Source organism: Sciurus vulgaris, assembly GCF_902686455.1.
Source record: "Sciurus vulgaris genome assembly, chromosome: 1".
In the NCBI taxonomy this organism is placed as follows: Eukaryota; Metazoa; Chordata; class Mammalia; order Rodentia; family Sciuridae; genus Sciurus; species Sciurus vulgaris.
Window position 1 is genome coordinate 13614968 of NC_136461.1, and position 15938 is coordinate 13630905.

Genomic DNA, 15938 nt, shown 5'->3' on the forward strand with positions numbered 1-15938 from the left:
TCATCTCTTACTGTGCCTAATTTATAAATTAAACTTTATCATAGGTGTGTATGTACAGAGAATGACATAGTATATATAGTATTAGGCAATTCGCATTAGACAGTTTTAGACAACCACTGGAGTCTTGGAACTCTTCCCTGTGGTTAAGGAGACTACCGCGTTTCTATTTTTAGGGTAGATAAGGAGACATGAGTACATCAGCAGGAACAGCCCAGTTGCCCTACAAAGTGGCTGTATTCATTCAGCTCCCAATGGCGACGTTCGAGAATTCTCCTTCCCCACACCCTTGATGGTTCATTCTTGAAAGTCCTAAAGCTAAATTGCTTCACTGAAATTCTATTAGTCACACTTTTTACTCATCTGTACTAAACGCTGCTCGGGTCTGACGATTCTTTACATGGACTCTGACAGCTGGCACGGCATCCATTCTACTCACTGAGCACTCCTTCCCCTTGGCCTTTAAATACAATTTCTAAGCAGCGTGGATTTGCACTTACAGAGCGTGCTGTCCAGCACAGGCCTCGGGTGAAAGAAGAAAACGAGCTCATTCAGAATTCTCTGCATGGGCCGAAAGGCGAAGGACTTAGGCCGGAAAAGATCTTTGCAAGGAGGGCGGGCATTTGCATCCCTGCCAAAGTGTTTGTGATCTGCATTTCCACAGGTTCCGCGGTGACAGACCCTTTTCCCCTGGTTTCTGAAGTCTGGAGGGTCAGTCTTTGCCCCTGAGCCTGTGAGTTTTGTACAAGCAAAAGAATGATTTAAAGAACTTTATTAAGTTGGTGCTTGTGTGCTTAGGGTTTTGTATTTTTTATTCAATATTTGTAAATCTCCCTCTTATTTTCATGCTGTTGTTATTTTATGGACTAGGAAACTGAGGTTCAAAAGCTAAATAACTTGCCTAAGGAGCGATCGCATCCAAGCTTATTGGGCTCCAAATCTTTGTGACCTACTTTAGTGCAGAGAAATTAAATAGAAAATCCAACAATAGTGACATGAGGCAACAGAGGGTAGAAAGACCGTTTCAGCAACACATACATAAGGCATACGAGAGCTAGCAATGAAAGAAAATCCATGTGTTGAATAGGGTGCTTTGTGGTTTGTGAGAAGTTATGTGTGGATTTTGACATAGTGGTTCAGAGGGCACACTGGAGCCAGAGGGCCTGGCTGCAAATCCTGGTTCTGCTATTTATGAGCTGTGTGATTTGGAGCAACTTACTTAACCTCTCTGTGCCTCAGTGTTCTCATCTACAACATGGAGATAAAAATAGTATTAACATACTGTAGTGATTAAATAAGATAGTATATGTCAAGCAACCTGGCACGTAGGCAACACCATGAGAAGTCCGTTATCATCTCATGTGGTTATCACTGCCCTCGTTCCCATTTTGCCAACGAGGAAAAGGAAGCTCAGAATTGAACAACAGCCCAAGACCACGGAGTCAGTCAGAGACAGACCCGGAGCAGAACTAGGTCTCTGTCGTCCTGTCTGGGGCTTTCCACGTATAGCACCCCCTCTTCGCTTTTCTCAATATGAACACAGGGGTTTGTGCCAGGCTTGGATGTCTGTGGGGGACAGGGCGAGACCAGGCACAGTCCTAAAGGAGGGAATTCAGGAATGTGGAGCACACAGGCCACAATTAATCCAACGGGTTTCATGAACTTTTACTCCCACATGATACCTGTGCTTTCTGTCGACTTTCTTCCATCCAGCCCCAGCCACTAATGTGATGTCCCCTGTCCCAGGGCACCTACCTGCCATCCTCTGCAGCCCATCCTCTTCGCTATAGCCAAAGTCATATATCTCTAAACACGAACCAGATGTGCCAGCTCCTGAGTAAAACCCTCAGTGGCTCCCCATGACCCAAGGACTTGGACGAAACTCCTTCATGTGGCCTGGGAGATCCCACCCGATCTAGCCCGTCTTCGTCTGTTCTGTGTTGCTATAACGAAATAGTTGAGGCTCTGTCAGTACAGAGGTTTATTTGGCTCAAGTTCTGGTGGCTGGAAGGTCCAAACAGCATGGTGCCAGTGTTCTGTCAACGGTCCTGAGCTGTGTCACAACAGGGTGGAAAAGCAGAAAAGGAACTTATTTCTCCTATCCTATCTCACTTCCATTTCTTGCCTTATGGCTCACGCCCTGTGTTCCTTCTGTTCCTTGAAATCCAGCAGTGGTGTTGGAGACGATCTTCTTGCTCTGAACCTTCCTAGTCTGGCCAAGTTCCACTCATCCTTTATGCTTCAGCTTAGAACTCAACTGTTCTGGGAAGCTTTGTCTGCATCTTCTGCTTCACTTTTCAATTTTTTCTCCCCAGCGCCCGTACCTCCCTTTTGATAGCATCTGCCATGTGGTTTGTGATTGCTCTGCTTAAGCTAATCCCACTGGACTCTGGGCTCCCTGAAAACCATGGTCGTGTCTCTCTAATTCCCTGTTCTCCCTGGCACCTAGCGCGGCAAATAAGAGTTATTTACATATTGATAATTAGAAAGAGAGATACTAGTCGTAGCCAAGGAAGTGGGGGCTGTTGACAAACGTAACTTGAAGGAGACAAGAAAATAAGACAAAAGGCAGAACCATAAGGAACATTCTTAGGGATGGCAAGAGACTAGTTACACAGTCCAAAGGGGGAGAAGACAGTAGCATTATTGTGGGAAGAGAGCAGATGAGAAATAGGGGCCAGGATGAGGAAGAAGCGGGGGGGCCTTGGAGGTAGGGCAAAGCTCCATCTCTTAGTTCTGTGATCTCTCAGGTTCAGACCCCTGTGATTTGTGAATCAGCAAACAAGAATGAGCCATCTGGAAGAGCCTATTGCAACTGTAGGCTCAGTTTTCTCGCTCCCTCTTTCTTTTTTTATTTCTCCAGTGTTGTGGATGGAACCCAGGGCTTGGTGCACGTTAGGCAGGTCCTCCACCGCTGAGCTCCAGCTCCAGCCGTCACTTGTTTATACTTTCCCTCTTTTCCTGACTTTTGCCGCTGCTCTCATCTCCCCCTCTTCTACAAATAGTGCCTTGTCCTTGACGTTTTAAGGCTTCTTGCTGTCTGGTTCCACCTGCTCCTGAGTACTACCCACCGCTAGGGGGCGGAGTAGAACAAACCAAGGTGGGTGCCTCTCTAGCCCTCCCAGGGTCCCTCTATGGTGCCTACCGGCCGAGCCCCCGGAGAAGGGGGCGGGGATTCCATCACGTGACCGTGGTGCCGGGCGCCCGCGCAGGCGTCGTGGGCTCGTCGCCGTCGCCGGGCTCGGTCGCCCGTGCCTCTTCTGCTAGGCGGCCGGCCGGCGGGCCTGCGGCTTTCCCTCGCGCCGCTGCGGGCCGCGGGCCGGGGTCATGTCCCGAAAGCAGGTGGTAAGGAGCCGGCCGGGCAGTGGCAGCCGGAAAGCCGAGGCCGAGCGCAAGCGGGACGAGCGGGCGGCGCGCCGGGCCCTGGCCAAGGAGCGGCGGAACCGGCCGGAGCCCGGCGGCGGCGGCGGCTGCGAGGAGGAGTTCGTCAGCTTCGCCAACCAGCTGCAGGCCCTGGGGCTGAAGCTGCGGGAGGTGCCGGGGGACGGGTGAGGCGGGCCGGGAGCGCGGGAGGCGGCGCCGGGGACGCGCCGGGCCGGGCCGGGCCGGGCCACCGTCGCCGCTCCCGACCTTCCCTTCCTTCGCGCGTCCCGAGCGCCTCCCGCGAGCCAGCACCGCCGCGAGGGCGCGGGTGCCCTCCCCGGGGGCGCGCCGCGACCCGAGGCTCCCAGGCGTGGTGCACGCCGCGAGGGAAGTGGAGGGGGCTGACTGTGGACGGGGCTGGAAGGCCTTTCCGACGGGTGACGTTGAAGCCGAGACCTGAAGGAATGAGGTGGGGAGACAAGTGGGAAGGGGCGTCAGCCCCCTGCGTGCTGCTTTGCCTCCTTCGGGCCCTTGCTGTTGGCGGTGGCCCCATCTACACTTGGCCTGCTGTCCACCCAGCTGCAGGCAGATTCTCAGTTTCTTACTCCACGGGCCTTAGCTTCTCCTTTTGGCAGACGCGCTTACCGAGCTTGCATGGGGCTTGGACAGAAATCCAGGTTCAGTTCTTTAAGGAACACGGGATAAATGAGTCGGGCAGGGGAGAGAGTGGAGGAAGGGAAGGCGATGGGGATCTGGAGCATGGTTGGAAGAAGGAAGATGATAAGGTAGAGGGGGAGGAGAACAGCATCCCCATCTCAAGGGCCGAGGTCTGGTTGCTAGGGGTTCACTGCAAGAGACAGTCTCGAGGATAGCCTGGCTCCGTTTTTTCATCCCTTCAAATGAACTGTCAGTTTGGGCAGAGAGAAGAACAGGGTGAAGCTGGAGACCAAGCAGTGTTTCCTTAGCTAGAATTTTTTGTTTTCATGATCTCATGTTACATTGCAGCTTGTTGATCAACGCTGTTAATAAACTGTCCCTAATTTACCTTTCCTACCTTTTCTTCTGTGCTTTGGGCAAATTGGATTTCTCTCTGTTCATAAAGAGTTGGCCACACCCTCTGGCCCTGGTGTTTTTGCTGAAGTCACAATTAGAGCTTGATCACATTTATTCCCCACACCTAGCACAGTGCCTGACACAGAAGGTATTCAGTACCTGTTTCCTGAGAGAATGAGAAAAGTTGAGAGGTTAGGCTTAAAGTTCATAGTCTGTCCTGATAACACATGCGTAAGCACCCTGCTGTGTAGACCAGAATACCAGTTGAACGCTTTGGAATTGGGGTGAGGCCATTCCTTGCAAATGATTGGATTGTTTGTGCGTTACAGTGGGCATGGTGTTCTCCACCTTAGGGCGCTGGAAACAAGTACTTCACAGAAAGTTGCTCATGAGTAGGAATCAGTGTGGGAGCTATAAAATCTTTAGGGGGTTTCATATGGTTTTGGGAAGCTTTGAGAGTACTACTTCTCTCCTTCCCCCAGGGAGAGCATACTCCCCTAGTTCTCCACGGCGCTTTGCTGGAGAAGGTCACTCGTGACACACTGAGGATACGGATGATGCTGTTAGGAGTTGATAGCCCCGGAAGGGAGAAGCACTGGGTCTCGAGCGTTTTGGTCTTAAGACCCCTTTGCATTCTTAAAAGTTACGGAGGAACTCGAGCTATGGTTTATTTGAGTTATAGCTGTCAGTATTTACTATATTGGAAAGTGAAACAAATTCTTGAGACAGGGATACACAGACACACGTTCCATTAGCTACCCATACCCGATGTAAGAGTGACAAGCTTATACACCTGGTAGCCGTACACTTGTGAGAGAATGAAAAGGAAGAAGGTAGTTGATGACACGTTAAATTTTTTAGCTCACAGATGCCCTGAAAGAAGACCTTCCCGCTTCGCTTCCCCAGTCTCTTGGGCCATGCTCTGGGAACAGGTGATACAGTATGTTTACAGTAAACACCTGTATGGTTTGACACATTCTCAGTAACACTGACTGACTGTAGCGTACTCTTGTGAAGGAAGTGGCTTACCACTCCCCGAAGTGGTCAGGAAGGTCTTCTCAGTTCATTCACAGATATTCACAGGTATTCACGGCAGGTATTCTGTACTACTAATGCCTCTCAGGAGGCCATCCTCTGCCCTGATTGTGTCTTGAAGGGCCAGTAGGAATATCCCAAGAGAAGATTCCAGGTTGAGTAGTGCATGCAAAGGCCCATTGTTTTTGGGAGGGCCCCAAGTTGTAGAGACAACAGGAGTGTAGACTCGAAGGTCAGAGATAAGGGCAGCAAGGGTGCAGAGGCTCGCTCAGCCGGGGTGCTCAGGTGTCTGACTTCCGAGGCCCCTGTTCTTTGGATAGTATTAGATAAAGTGATATTTACTCTTGCATGGGCTCCATGAAGCTAAGCCCCTCCTGTCCACTAGTTCTTCACTGGGGTAGCAGGAGCTGAACTTGGTCAGCCCTCTTTGGCGTCGTGGTTCCTTTGAATATGGTGATGTCAGTCTTCCTCATTGCAGTGTGTAGTGGAGGGTCTTGCGTGTGGTGGGAAGTGTCAGATATTTTACCTACATACCCTTATGTACCTTAATGAAGTTATGCTGCTCTAAGAAAATAGTTGACCACCTTCCCTTTTCTCTCCATTCTGGTCTGATTGCAGTGTGAGTAGCCAGAGGTCCTACATCTTGCTGTTGGCAGCTCGCTACTTGTAGTGTTCTTTAATTGGTTGTTTTGGGAACTCAAATGCAAGACCTTACTTGTATCTCTAAAGCTCAGTGCTTCTCAAGCAGGATGATTTGCCTCCAGGGGATATTTGGCACTGTCTGGAGACATTTTTGGTTGTCATAACTGGTGGGGTGGGAGGTGGTGGTGTGCTCGAGGCCAGGGATGCTCCCAAGTGTTGTATAACGCACAGGACGGTCCTCATGACAAAGGGCTCCCCGAAGGGCCCTGAGTGTGGAGGTCGAGAAGCTCCCCTGTGGTGTGATGGTGGAGCGTGGCCTCAGCAAGCAGCTGGATCTCCTGGAGGTCCTTAGGGCACTGCTGCTGTCTTCTCAGCATCTCAGCTGCTCTTGCTGGTTCCCCTGAGGGAGCCTGTAGTGTTTGTCACGTTTCCTGTGTCACTACTTTGTAACCCTGTTAGGAAAGCAAGTGATTTCAGTCTATCCTGACTTGTTTTTAGTGGGCTCAAAGGAAGTTTGGAAAATGAAAAGTAGATGAAATAAATCTAACACTCCTAATGCTACTGTCTGGGGAGGATGATGGCTGACTTTCTGTGGTTGACATATGGGGGGAGAGTGCAGACTGGAGCCAGAGTGGCCTGGGTTTGAGCCCTGGGTCCACCACCTGCTAGTTTGTGACCTTGGCCAAGTTACCCTCCTGGGAAAACCCTAACTGCCTCCTGGGGTCTGAGGACTAAGTGCATCTAGCAGGGTAGAGCACTGCTCAGTCCTCGCACACTCACAGCTGTTCCAGTGGTGGCGTCCCTGTTTTCGCCGTACGTCACTGTGTGTTCCTGTGTGTAGTGCACAGCCGGTCGTGTTGGTGCTCATGCAGCGTGAAGGGGTTCACACCTGCCTTCTGGGCTGATAGGGAGGACATTTGCCCACCTCCCTGAACGTTCTTAGTAAGCAAGCGACTCTGTATGGAGCATTGTGCGTAAGTGACTGGGGAGGGGCCGGGGAAGGCCAGGAACTGGGGAATGAACGGATCTTGCCGTGCACGAGGAGGAGCAGAGCACCATTCATTCCAGTTCTATCTGTGACTCTGATGCACCAATTACAACATGAACAGAAGGAAGACCAGGAGAGCATAGGAAGGGGACCAGTCTGGGGGGGGGGAGGAGAAGAATTCCTGGGAGTTGTAATGGGGAAAACTGTGGTATGTGCCTTTAGGAGTGTGGCAGAATTAACCCCACTATTATGTGTAACTAAAATGCACTAATACATTACAAAGCAAAATAATTATATGTATATAATTTTGTGTTAAATCCTACCTCTTAAAGTAGGTTCAGAAATAGACTAGTAGTGCAGATGCTAAAGGTTTAAGAAAAACTTGAGAGGAAAACGTTTTATCTGTTAGTCTCCTTTCTTTCCCCCAGTGGTTGAGAAAAGACTACCATTATTAGATTTTAGCAATAGACACTCAGTCTAGTAGATAGAACTCTATATCCCAATCCTTTCTAGAATCTTGCCCCAGATGGATTTCTGGTTTCTTGATTTCTGATTTATAGAATCACCCTTATTTAAATTCTCTCTCCTCCTCCTCCACCAAAAATATAAATATACTCCTTATACATTGAAGAGATTCCTGCCTCTTAACTTTCTATTGAAAACTTACTTTTCTGAGTTGAAAAACAAAGCCTTTCTTCTCCTACACACGTAGGTGTGAAATTCTTCTGAAAGTGGTGAATTTATGTTTTGGAATTGGCATCGCCTGTCTCGTAGCAAGAGCTGCTAGCCTGGCGTGCGGCTGGGTGGCTGGCTTTGAGTGCTCTGTGTCCCTCCTTCCGGGCACCAGGCTGTCTTGTTTCAGTCTCTGTGTTTCTGGGCTTTGGTGCTGGTGATATGTTGGGAATTTTAGGACTCTTTGAAGGATTTGAAAATAAAGATAACTCTTGGAGTTCATTACTAGCATTTTAATTTTAGAAAAACACAGTGTGTTTAAAATTTTCATTTGGCAGGAGTAACAGTGGCATGCCGCTCCCTGGGTGACAGGTGAGGAGGCAAGGGGGGCGTCTTTGCACAGCGCAGCTGCTCGCCGTCCAGGTGCTTCCTTCTCATAGCTTTCTCTGCTTCTTAGCACTCCTTCAGGTACTGTGTTCAGTTTGTATTGGGGTCTTGACACATTGCTGTCTCCTGGGTACTTTTCGTTTTATGAATGATGTCCTAGAAGAGTAGCTGTAGTGAAACTTAGTTCAGAAAAGAGGCAGTGGATTCGACATCATTTGGAAGGGGGTCTGGGAATTATGGCCTGTTGGCCTGGAATGGCCTGTGAGGTCTTCACCCTGTGTTCAGGTAGTTAGGGTGTCCTCAGCTCCACTTGTTGAGGTAGCTGAAGCCCAGAGAAATTTAGTGACTTCCCAAGCCAGTCAGCCGGTTGGGGACTAGAATCCTTGTTTGCTGTCTCTGGAGAAGGTAATGTGGTTGAATGTGTCCTGGGGCTCTGCCCCGGCATTTGGGAAGAATCCTGACCTATCAGACTTGAGGCTTTGCCTCCTCTGTGTGTGGAAGATTTCCAGGGATGGCCTGGCATGAAGCATCATTTGTTTGAAATGAACTAAGTTCGGTTTTGAAAGGTCTTGACCATCATTTTTGTTTTGACAGCAATTGCCTGTTCAGAGCCCTTGGTGATCAGTTGGAGGGACACTCACGAAATCATCTCAAGCACCGACAAGAGACTGTGGACTATATGATAAAGCAGCGGGAAGATTTTGAACCCTTTGTTGAAGATGACATTCCTTTTGAGAAGCATGGTAGGTTCACTGTGGGACATTGGCTTCTTCAGGAATCAGGGAATCAGGGATGCTTTGGTAATTAAGTGCATTAGCATCCCCCTGCCCTGCCCACCAAGAGGTTTGGCTACTATCAATTATGGCATTTGTGTATTCATCAGCTACTTATTTGCATGCTCTGTAACAGGCAGCATGCTGGGCTGTTGGGGAGCTGTTGTATGTGCCCTTAATAAAAATGGTGAAGTTGGGGCTGAAAGTGTAGTCAGTGTTAGAGTGCTTGCCTAGCATGCATGAAGCCCTGGGTTTGATTCCCAGCACCACCAAAAGAGAAACAAAAAAAAAAAAAAAAAAAAAAGAAAAGAAAAATACTTTTAATTGACCTGAAAAGCTGTTCTTGTTTTTTTGTCAATAGAATAGGAAGAACTGGCTACACAACTGTGTGTATGCTGGTTCTCTTTTAAAAGGTGAACACACATGACAGAGAAAGTCTGGAAAGACACCAATATTGTATGGTTGTTATTTCTTGGCTGCACTTATTTTTCAGAATGCTCTTTACATTTCTATAAAAACACTAAAACATCTATCTCATAGGGCTTTTTGTGAAGATTAAATTAGATAACAAGATTAAAATAAATGCTTAGTGAGTTAGTTGCCTGGATATGATGGGATTATTCTCAGTTTTTTTTGGTTTTTGAAGAATCTCATATTACTTTTGTAATCAGAAAAATTAATGAAGTCATGTTAATTTCTCACTAAACTCGAACACAATCTATATTCTTTGAGGCAAGTCAGTTAATGACTTTACTAATTCCTTTTGGGTTCAGATATATTTAAGAAATACAAATGAACTTTTAGGCTTTAATTCAACAAATATTCACAGAGGCTCCACCGTGCTAAGTGCTGAATCCTTAACGTTTTACACGTAGCATTTTCATCCCAGGGCTCATGTCTGTCTCTTATCAGGAAAGAGAATCACTCCTGTGTTTTGATCACGGACTCCAGAGGCCACATTGAGAACGAGTGGGAGGGAGGGGAGGCAAGGCAGGCTGTCCACATTGACGGGATGAGGGAAGAGGAGGGTCTCCATCAAAGCAGCTAAGGGTAAGGATAAGAAGTAGGACCCAGTCCCAGACACAGCTTGTGTATAATTGACAGAACTTCCTGGCAGTGAAGAGGGGAGAGGGAGGAGACAAGGGTGATTCTGAAGTGTCTGCTTTCGGTACAGCTTTTCAGGGAAGCTATCAGTGACTCTAACCATTCCTCACTAGGAAAGATCTATTTATTAGGCACCAGATATGTAGCATCAAACTGCCAGTGGGTCGTTCATACCAGTCTCTGAATTCTGATGGCCCCTCTGGGATCACTCTTTGTCTAGCTGATGGACACAGTTCATCAGAGAGTTAGCATTTTACAAATTAAATATATGCACATGGGGCATGTTTTATGGCTTAGTGCTGTACAAAAACTTGGATCACTTTTCCTATTAAAATATTTTGGATAGGAAGAGTTTTTAGTTTGTGATGTGAAATTTCCCTTCAGATCTTCAGATATCCTCAGGAAAGTCCATGTGGTAGATTTGGAGGTGTGTCAGGATAGGGCTGATCCCAGATGTGGTCCAGGGGCCACTGTGAATAACAGAGATGCTCCTTTAGAGGTTGCCTTGCAGGAGCCTGGGATAAAGGCCAGACCCCTCTTTGGGCAAGGCCACATTCTTTTCTGAAGCACTTAGGCATCAGTAGTGTGTCTTCTGGTTGTTTGTTCCCACTAGTTGTAAACTCTTTGAGAGCAAAGGCTTAGCGTCACGCTGCCTTCACGAAATCTCAGCTTGCCCTGTACAAACTCTGTGACCTTGAACAGGTTACTAACTATTCTCTGCCTCAGTTTCCTCATCTGTTGAGTGGCATGCATAATAGTAATACTTCTTCCAGAGGTTTGAGGACCAAAATTGGTAATCTATGAGAAACAGTCAGTTAGAGCAATGCTTGACACATGCATCCCTTAGCATGAGCTGTTGTGATCACTGTGTTGTTGTATTTACTGGGAGTACTTGGTAAATATTCATTGAAGGAATAAACGAAGGGCTCCTTCTTCAAAGAATGGTTAGTGCTCTGCGACTGCACACTGTTCACCCAGCTGCATTCAGACACTGATGAAGCTGGTGAGCTGTGCAGGGGTGGATGCTTGTTTCTTACTCTTTGGAACTAAATAAATACCAAAGCTTGTTTGCATTTGGATTCCTTCATTATAAAGACTGCCTTTTTCTTTCTTATTTTCATGCAGTGGCCAGTTTGGCAAAGCCTGGTACTTTTGCCGGCAATGATGCAATTGTAGCCTTTGCAAGAAATCATCAGTTGAATGTGGTGATTCATCAACTAAATGCCCCCCTGTGGCAGGTAGGTCACATGTTCAAGAATTTATCTACTTAATGAGCTTTGGGGACATCCTAACAGATGGGGCTTGACTTGTGACATTGAATATACAGAAAAACTCAGACTGTGAGCCTAACCAAGAATCTTGGGGTGACTGGAATTAATTCCTGTGATGTGGACAAATGGAGTTGGGAGTACAATCAGAACTCTTAAAATGCTATCAAGGTTATTCTGCAGTCAGTTAATTGAGTAATTTGGGGACAGAGAGCTTAATGTGCAACTTCTGTAGATGATTCCTTAAAAATATCCAAGTGAGCATTTAAAGGATTAATTAGCACTACAGGTTCTGGTTTTGGAGTTTGCATGTTCCCATGTTTGTTTCTATGCTTTTTGGGTAGAGTGAAACAAGACGAAACTCATCAGAATAGCCATCACCAGCAGTGTGTTTGATCAGTGTGTTTGATTCAGTCATTCATACTGCAGGGTCTAGGATGTCAGGCTTGGTTTCTGTTCTGCTCAGCTGTATACAGTGGTTTCAGTGGTTCTTCTACAACGAAAAGAAAAGGTTTTAGAACACATGTCAAGCGTGTGCTGTGGGAGGGCAGACCCCTTGTGAAGCCACTAGGGTTTCCTTCGCCCACCCCCTTTGTGGAGTGGTGTCCATTCAGCTCTTTTTACCTTCTTTACCTTTGGTAGCTTAAATTAACCTCATCTCCCAAATAGTCCAGCACACCAAACATTCTGGAGTATGGACGATCAAAGATTGGGCTGCAGGTGCGTGCAGGCTCCCGCCCCTTCTCCTCAGCTCAGGGTGCCTCTTGTCACTTTGTAGCTCGGGTCCTGAAGACTGGCGTATGATTTCTGTTACTCTCTTCCCCATCACTTCCCTATTTCTAACCTTTTCTTAATTAGAAAATTAAAACATGTTAATTATAGAAAACTTTAAAAGTTAAAAAAAAAACCCCATAAAGGTAAGTAAAACTCACCCAAAGTCACACTGCCTGGAGATGGTCACTGTTAACATTTTAATGTGTCCCTCTCATTCACACACACATACTTAGCTATAAAAAAACATTCAGATGTAATTGGAAAGGTACAGAGCAGGGTATTTCTACAACACATTTTAAACACATCTGCATGTAGTACAATTTTTGTGTGTGTGTGTGTGTGTGTGTGTGTATGTGTATGCATACACACAGGCCTACATTACCCTGAATAATTATTATCATAAAGGTTACAACACCCTTTTTTTTATGTGGCATCTGCGTATACTCCCTTGTAAATTGCTTAATCATAGCCTGTACTGCTTAAGGAAAAAAGGTCAAGTTTATAGAGATATGATTTACATGTAGCAAAACTCGCTCTTTTCAGGTGCGTAGTTCTGTGTTTTGACAGTCATTCAGCCTCCACCACAACTTGTGAAATAGTTCCACCACCACAGGTTGCGCCTGCTCTTCGCGGTCACTGGTGCCTGCACCCAGTGCCCGGCCTCTCGTAACCACGATGTGATTTGTCTCTTATGGTTTTGTTTTTCCAGAATGCCATATAAATGGAAGTATTCAGGCTTTTGTGTCTAGCACAGCTTCTCTTTAACAAAATGCTGCTGCGACTCCCCGGGTTAGTAGGAGTTTCACACTACAGGGATCTAATAGCAGGAGTGAAACAGTAGCTGGATGTTCTCTGGGGCATTGTTGCTGGAGGTAACCTGCTGACCCCAGGTAGAGCGATCACCTTTTCAGTGGGGCGCTTTCTAAGGATGACGTATGAGCCAAGAGTACTGGTTACTGCTTTGTTCCAAATTTTGTCATTAGGCTTACACTCTTTAGCAGAAGTCTTCAAAAAATCATTTGGAGCTTAATCTTGAAGGAAAATACTTGGTGCTAACTCAGTAACCATAGCCTACTTTTTCTTGCATTTGATAACTTTTTTTCCCTAAGTTTCTTGATTACCTAGGGAGTGTGGAAGATAATTCAATGTAATTAGATTTTTTCACACTTATTTCTATAGTGTTCTCTTTCATGAATTGCTGAATGATGAAGGTACATATTTTAAAAATAGATTTATGTTATTTCCATTGGATTTTCTCTGCGTCCCTCTTCTCCAGTGAAACTTTTAAGAATTGAAATGCATTGGTTGCTCCCGTCTGGGTGAGACCTCTTGCGTTAGTGATGAGTAGGCTCACACTTAACAGCATGGACACACTGGCGCTTGCGTGCTTTTCTAGTTAGAAACAGTTTGTGCTATGGACGTTGTGGATGTGTGTAACACGGAAGGTGAAAGTCCTCTGTAATCTGCCCATGAAAACTGTGGTTCACAACTTAGGGACTATTCTTTGGGTTTATTCATAGTATGTGTATATTGTTGTTAAGTATTTAAGGGCTTTAGAAATTGTGTCATTCAAAAATTCTAATACAGTGCCCCCTTTCCTAGTACTCTTCCTGGGAGACAAATGAGCTGTCACTATTTTCTGTATCCACAGTAGACCCTCTGCTTTGAGACCTAGATGTTCTGCTGGAGAAAACTTCTATGGTCCCAGCATCTGGACCTGGGTGGACCACAGATGCTATTATAATAATGGTAGTTTCTTAACTACTTATGACTTGGAGTAACAAAGAGAAGGAGGTGTTGATGTTTGGAGTTTCAACAAAGAGATAGTTCCTGGGACAGAGTCAGAGTTACTTTATAGAGTTTTTATGGAAGTGGAGGTTTTTTTTTTTTTTTTGTGGTGCTGGGGATTGAACCCAGGTCCTTGTGTGTGTGAGGCAAGCACTCTACCAACTGAGCTATCTCCCCAGCCCCAAAAATGGAGTTTTTATTTTGGGATCTGCCCAGACCAGACTTAGGGCTTCTTTCTTGCATGACTTTAGGGAGCCCCGTTCTTGTGTGTACCAGGGTTGCGTTCATACATGGAGTACCTTGTGAATTCTGCTTCCAGGGCTGTGCAGTGTGGTAGCATTACTTTACTAAATATAATTTTGTTTTTAAATTGGTGAAAGCAGAAGATTTTTGAGTTTATTGCTGATAATATGTCTGTGGTTGATGGAAAATGCAGTTTTTCTTTTAAGGACAGGTGAAGCTAATGAAGTGTGTCAGGTCCTCCATTTATATGACTTCTTTTCAAGGTTCTAGCAATTTTATAATTGTAATTTTGCTGGAGGTAACCTGCTGCATTCTGTTTCTTGAAAAAGCCTCTCAAATTGTTTGAGCTTTAAGCTCAACAACTCTAGATCCACTCCCATCTTCTCTGTTGGAAGGGCCTGAGTGTTTAAGGGACTGTGAGGCCCTAAAATCTCTGAAACTTAAACTTATCTAACTTCGCTGTAAATCTGCCCTTGGTATTTGAAGGTGTTTTCTTATGGATTTATTTCCATATTGTAGCATATTGATTAAGTGCATCGAAGCATATAAGCATGGGAGGAAGATAATTCAGAAATCAGTAATGACATACCTGGTCGTATTTTCAGCTAGCATCTGGCAGAGTCTGCTAACTGGGCTTCCTGGGCAACCCAGGTAGGCACTTCTGCCCAGAGGTCGACAGTCCAGACCCTCTCTGGCATCTCCCCATCTTTCGTCTACAGATTCGGGGTACAGACAAAAGCAGCGTGAGGGAGTTGCACATTGCCTATCGGTATGGAGAGCACTATGACAGCGTTCGGAGGATCAATGACAACTCAGAGGCACCAGCACATCTCCAGACTGATGTGAGTGAGCCTGCTTCCTTTGCATTTTCAGCCCTACAGGAGGAAGGTCCAGAGCCTTGTGCCCTGGAGCTGAAAACCAGGGTTTTCTTTTTTTTTAAAGTAGAACGTTGCTGCTAAAGATCTCTGGGTTTGGATATTAGAATGTTTCTTCCTTTTTGGTTCAGGTGAGGGAGAGAGAGAGGAAATTGCTTATTAGCATTTTGTTTCCCCTGTTAGCTGATAGCTATGATTATGTATATATAAAAATCTGTGAAATTAAAAAATTACTTTCGTATTTTAAAAATTGACCCATGTCTGTTTTCTGAAATTTGGAAACTATAGAAAAGGTAAGAAGAAATACAGAATCACACAGAATCAGCTACCCGGGTGCCAGTTTTGTTACTGTTTTGGTAGATTTCCTTTTAGTCATTTAATGTATTACAGATGGTTTGAGATTGTATTATTCATATAGCTATAATTCCTGCTTTTTTCAGTTAACACATTATCACAGAAGCCTTTTCTCACCTTTGTTACTCATTATTTTTAAAACAGTTTTATTTTTTGAGTTGTTCATATTTGTCCGTGGATCAGAATTCAAAATGTTTAACAAGATATATTTTGATTGAAAGTCCTTCTGTCACCCTTCTGCTTTAATCATCTTGTTCCCTTCCCTAGATGCAACTTGTGGGATCAGTATGTCAGAAAGTCTCCTAGGGATATCTTGCATATCGAGGAAATACACGTGCATATGTATACGCTCCGTTTTTCCTGTTTTCACACTGTCTCCATCCCCCGTTGTAGCATCCTGTACTACCACGTAACATCCTGTGCTTGAATCCTTCACTGTGCTTTTTGAATTTAATGTGGAGTTTTAATTCACAGCTATGTAAAAAACCTTTTTAAAAGGCTTAATGGTATTCTGTTATGTGGATGCTTTGTAACATGGCGACCGGTCCCTTATTGATGGACTTTAGGTGCTTTCAGACTTTGCCTTAGACTATTGTCTAAGGCATTGCACTATGTACCCCTT

At 45.7% G+C, this 15938-nt stretch overlaps 1 protein-coding gene across 3 annotated transcripts in view; it reads left to right on the plus strand.

Moving 5' to 3' along the window:
* The first annotated feature begins 3210 nt into the window (after window positions 1-3210).
* Window positions 3211-15938, plus strand: part of OTUD3 (OTU deubiquitinase 3) — a 29113-nt gene continuing 16385 nt past the window's right edge. The window contains exons 1-4 of one of the 3 annotated variants that reach the window (XM_079150683.1): window positions 3211-3545; window positions 8732-8880; window positions 11140-11252; window positions 14807-14929. In XM_079150683.1, coding sequence (XP_079006809.1) covers window positions 3325-3545; window positions 8732-8880; window positions 11140-11252; window positions 14807-14929 — 606 coding nt within the window. In that variant the 5' untranslated portion in view covers window positions 3211-3324. Of the gene's footprint in view, window positions 3546-3758; window positions 3830-8731; window positions 8881-11139; window positions 11253-14806; window positions 14930-15938 lie in introns of those variants that run through there. The other 2 variants (XM_079150685.1, XM_079150684.1) reach the window with 2 other exon arrangements.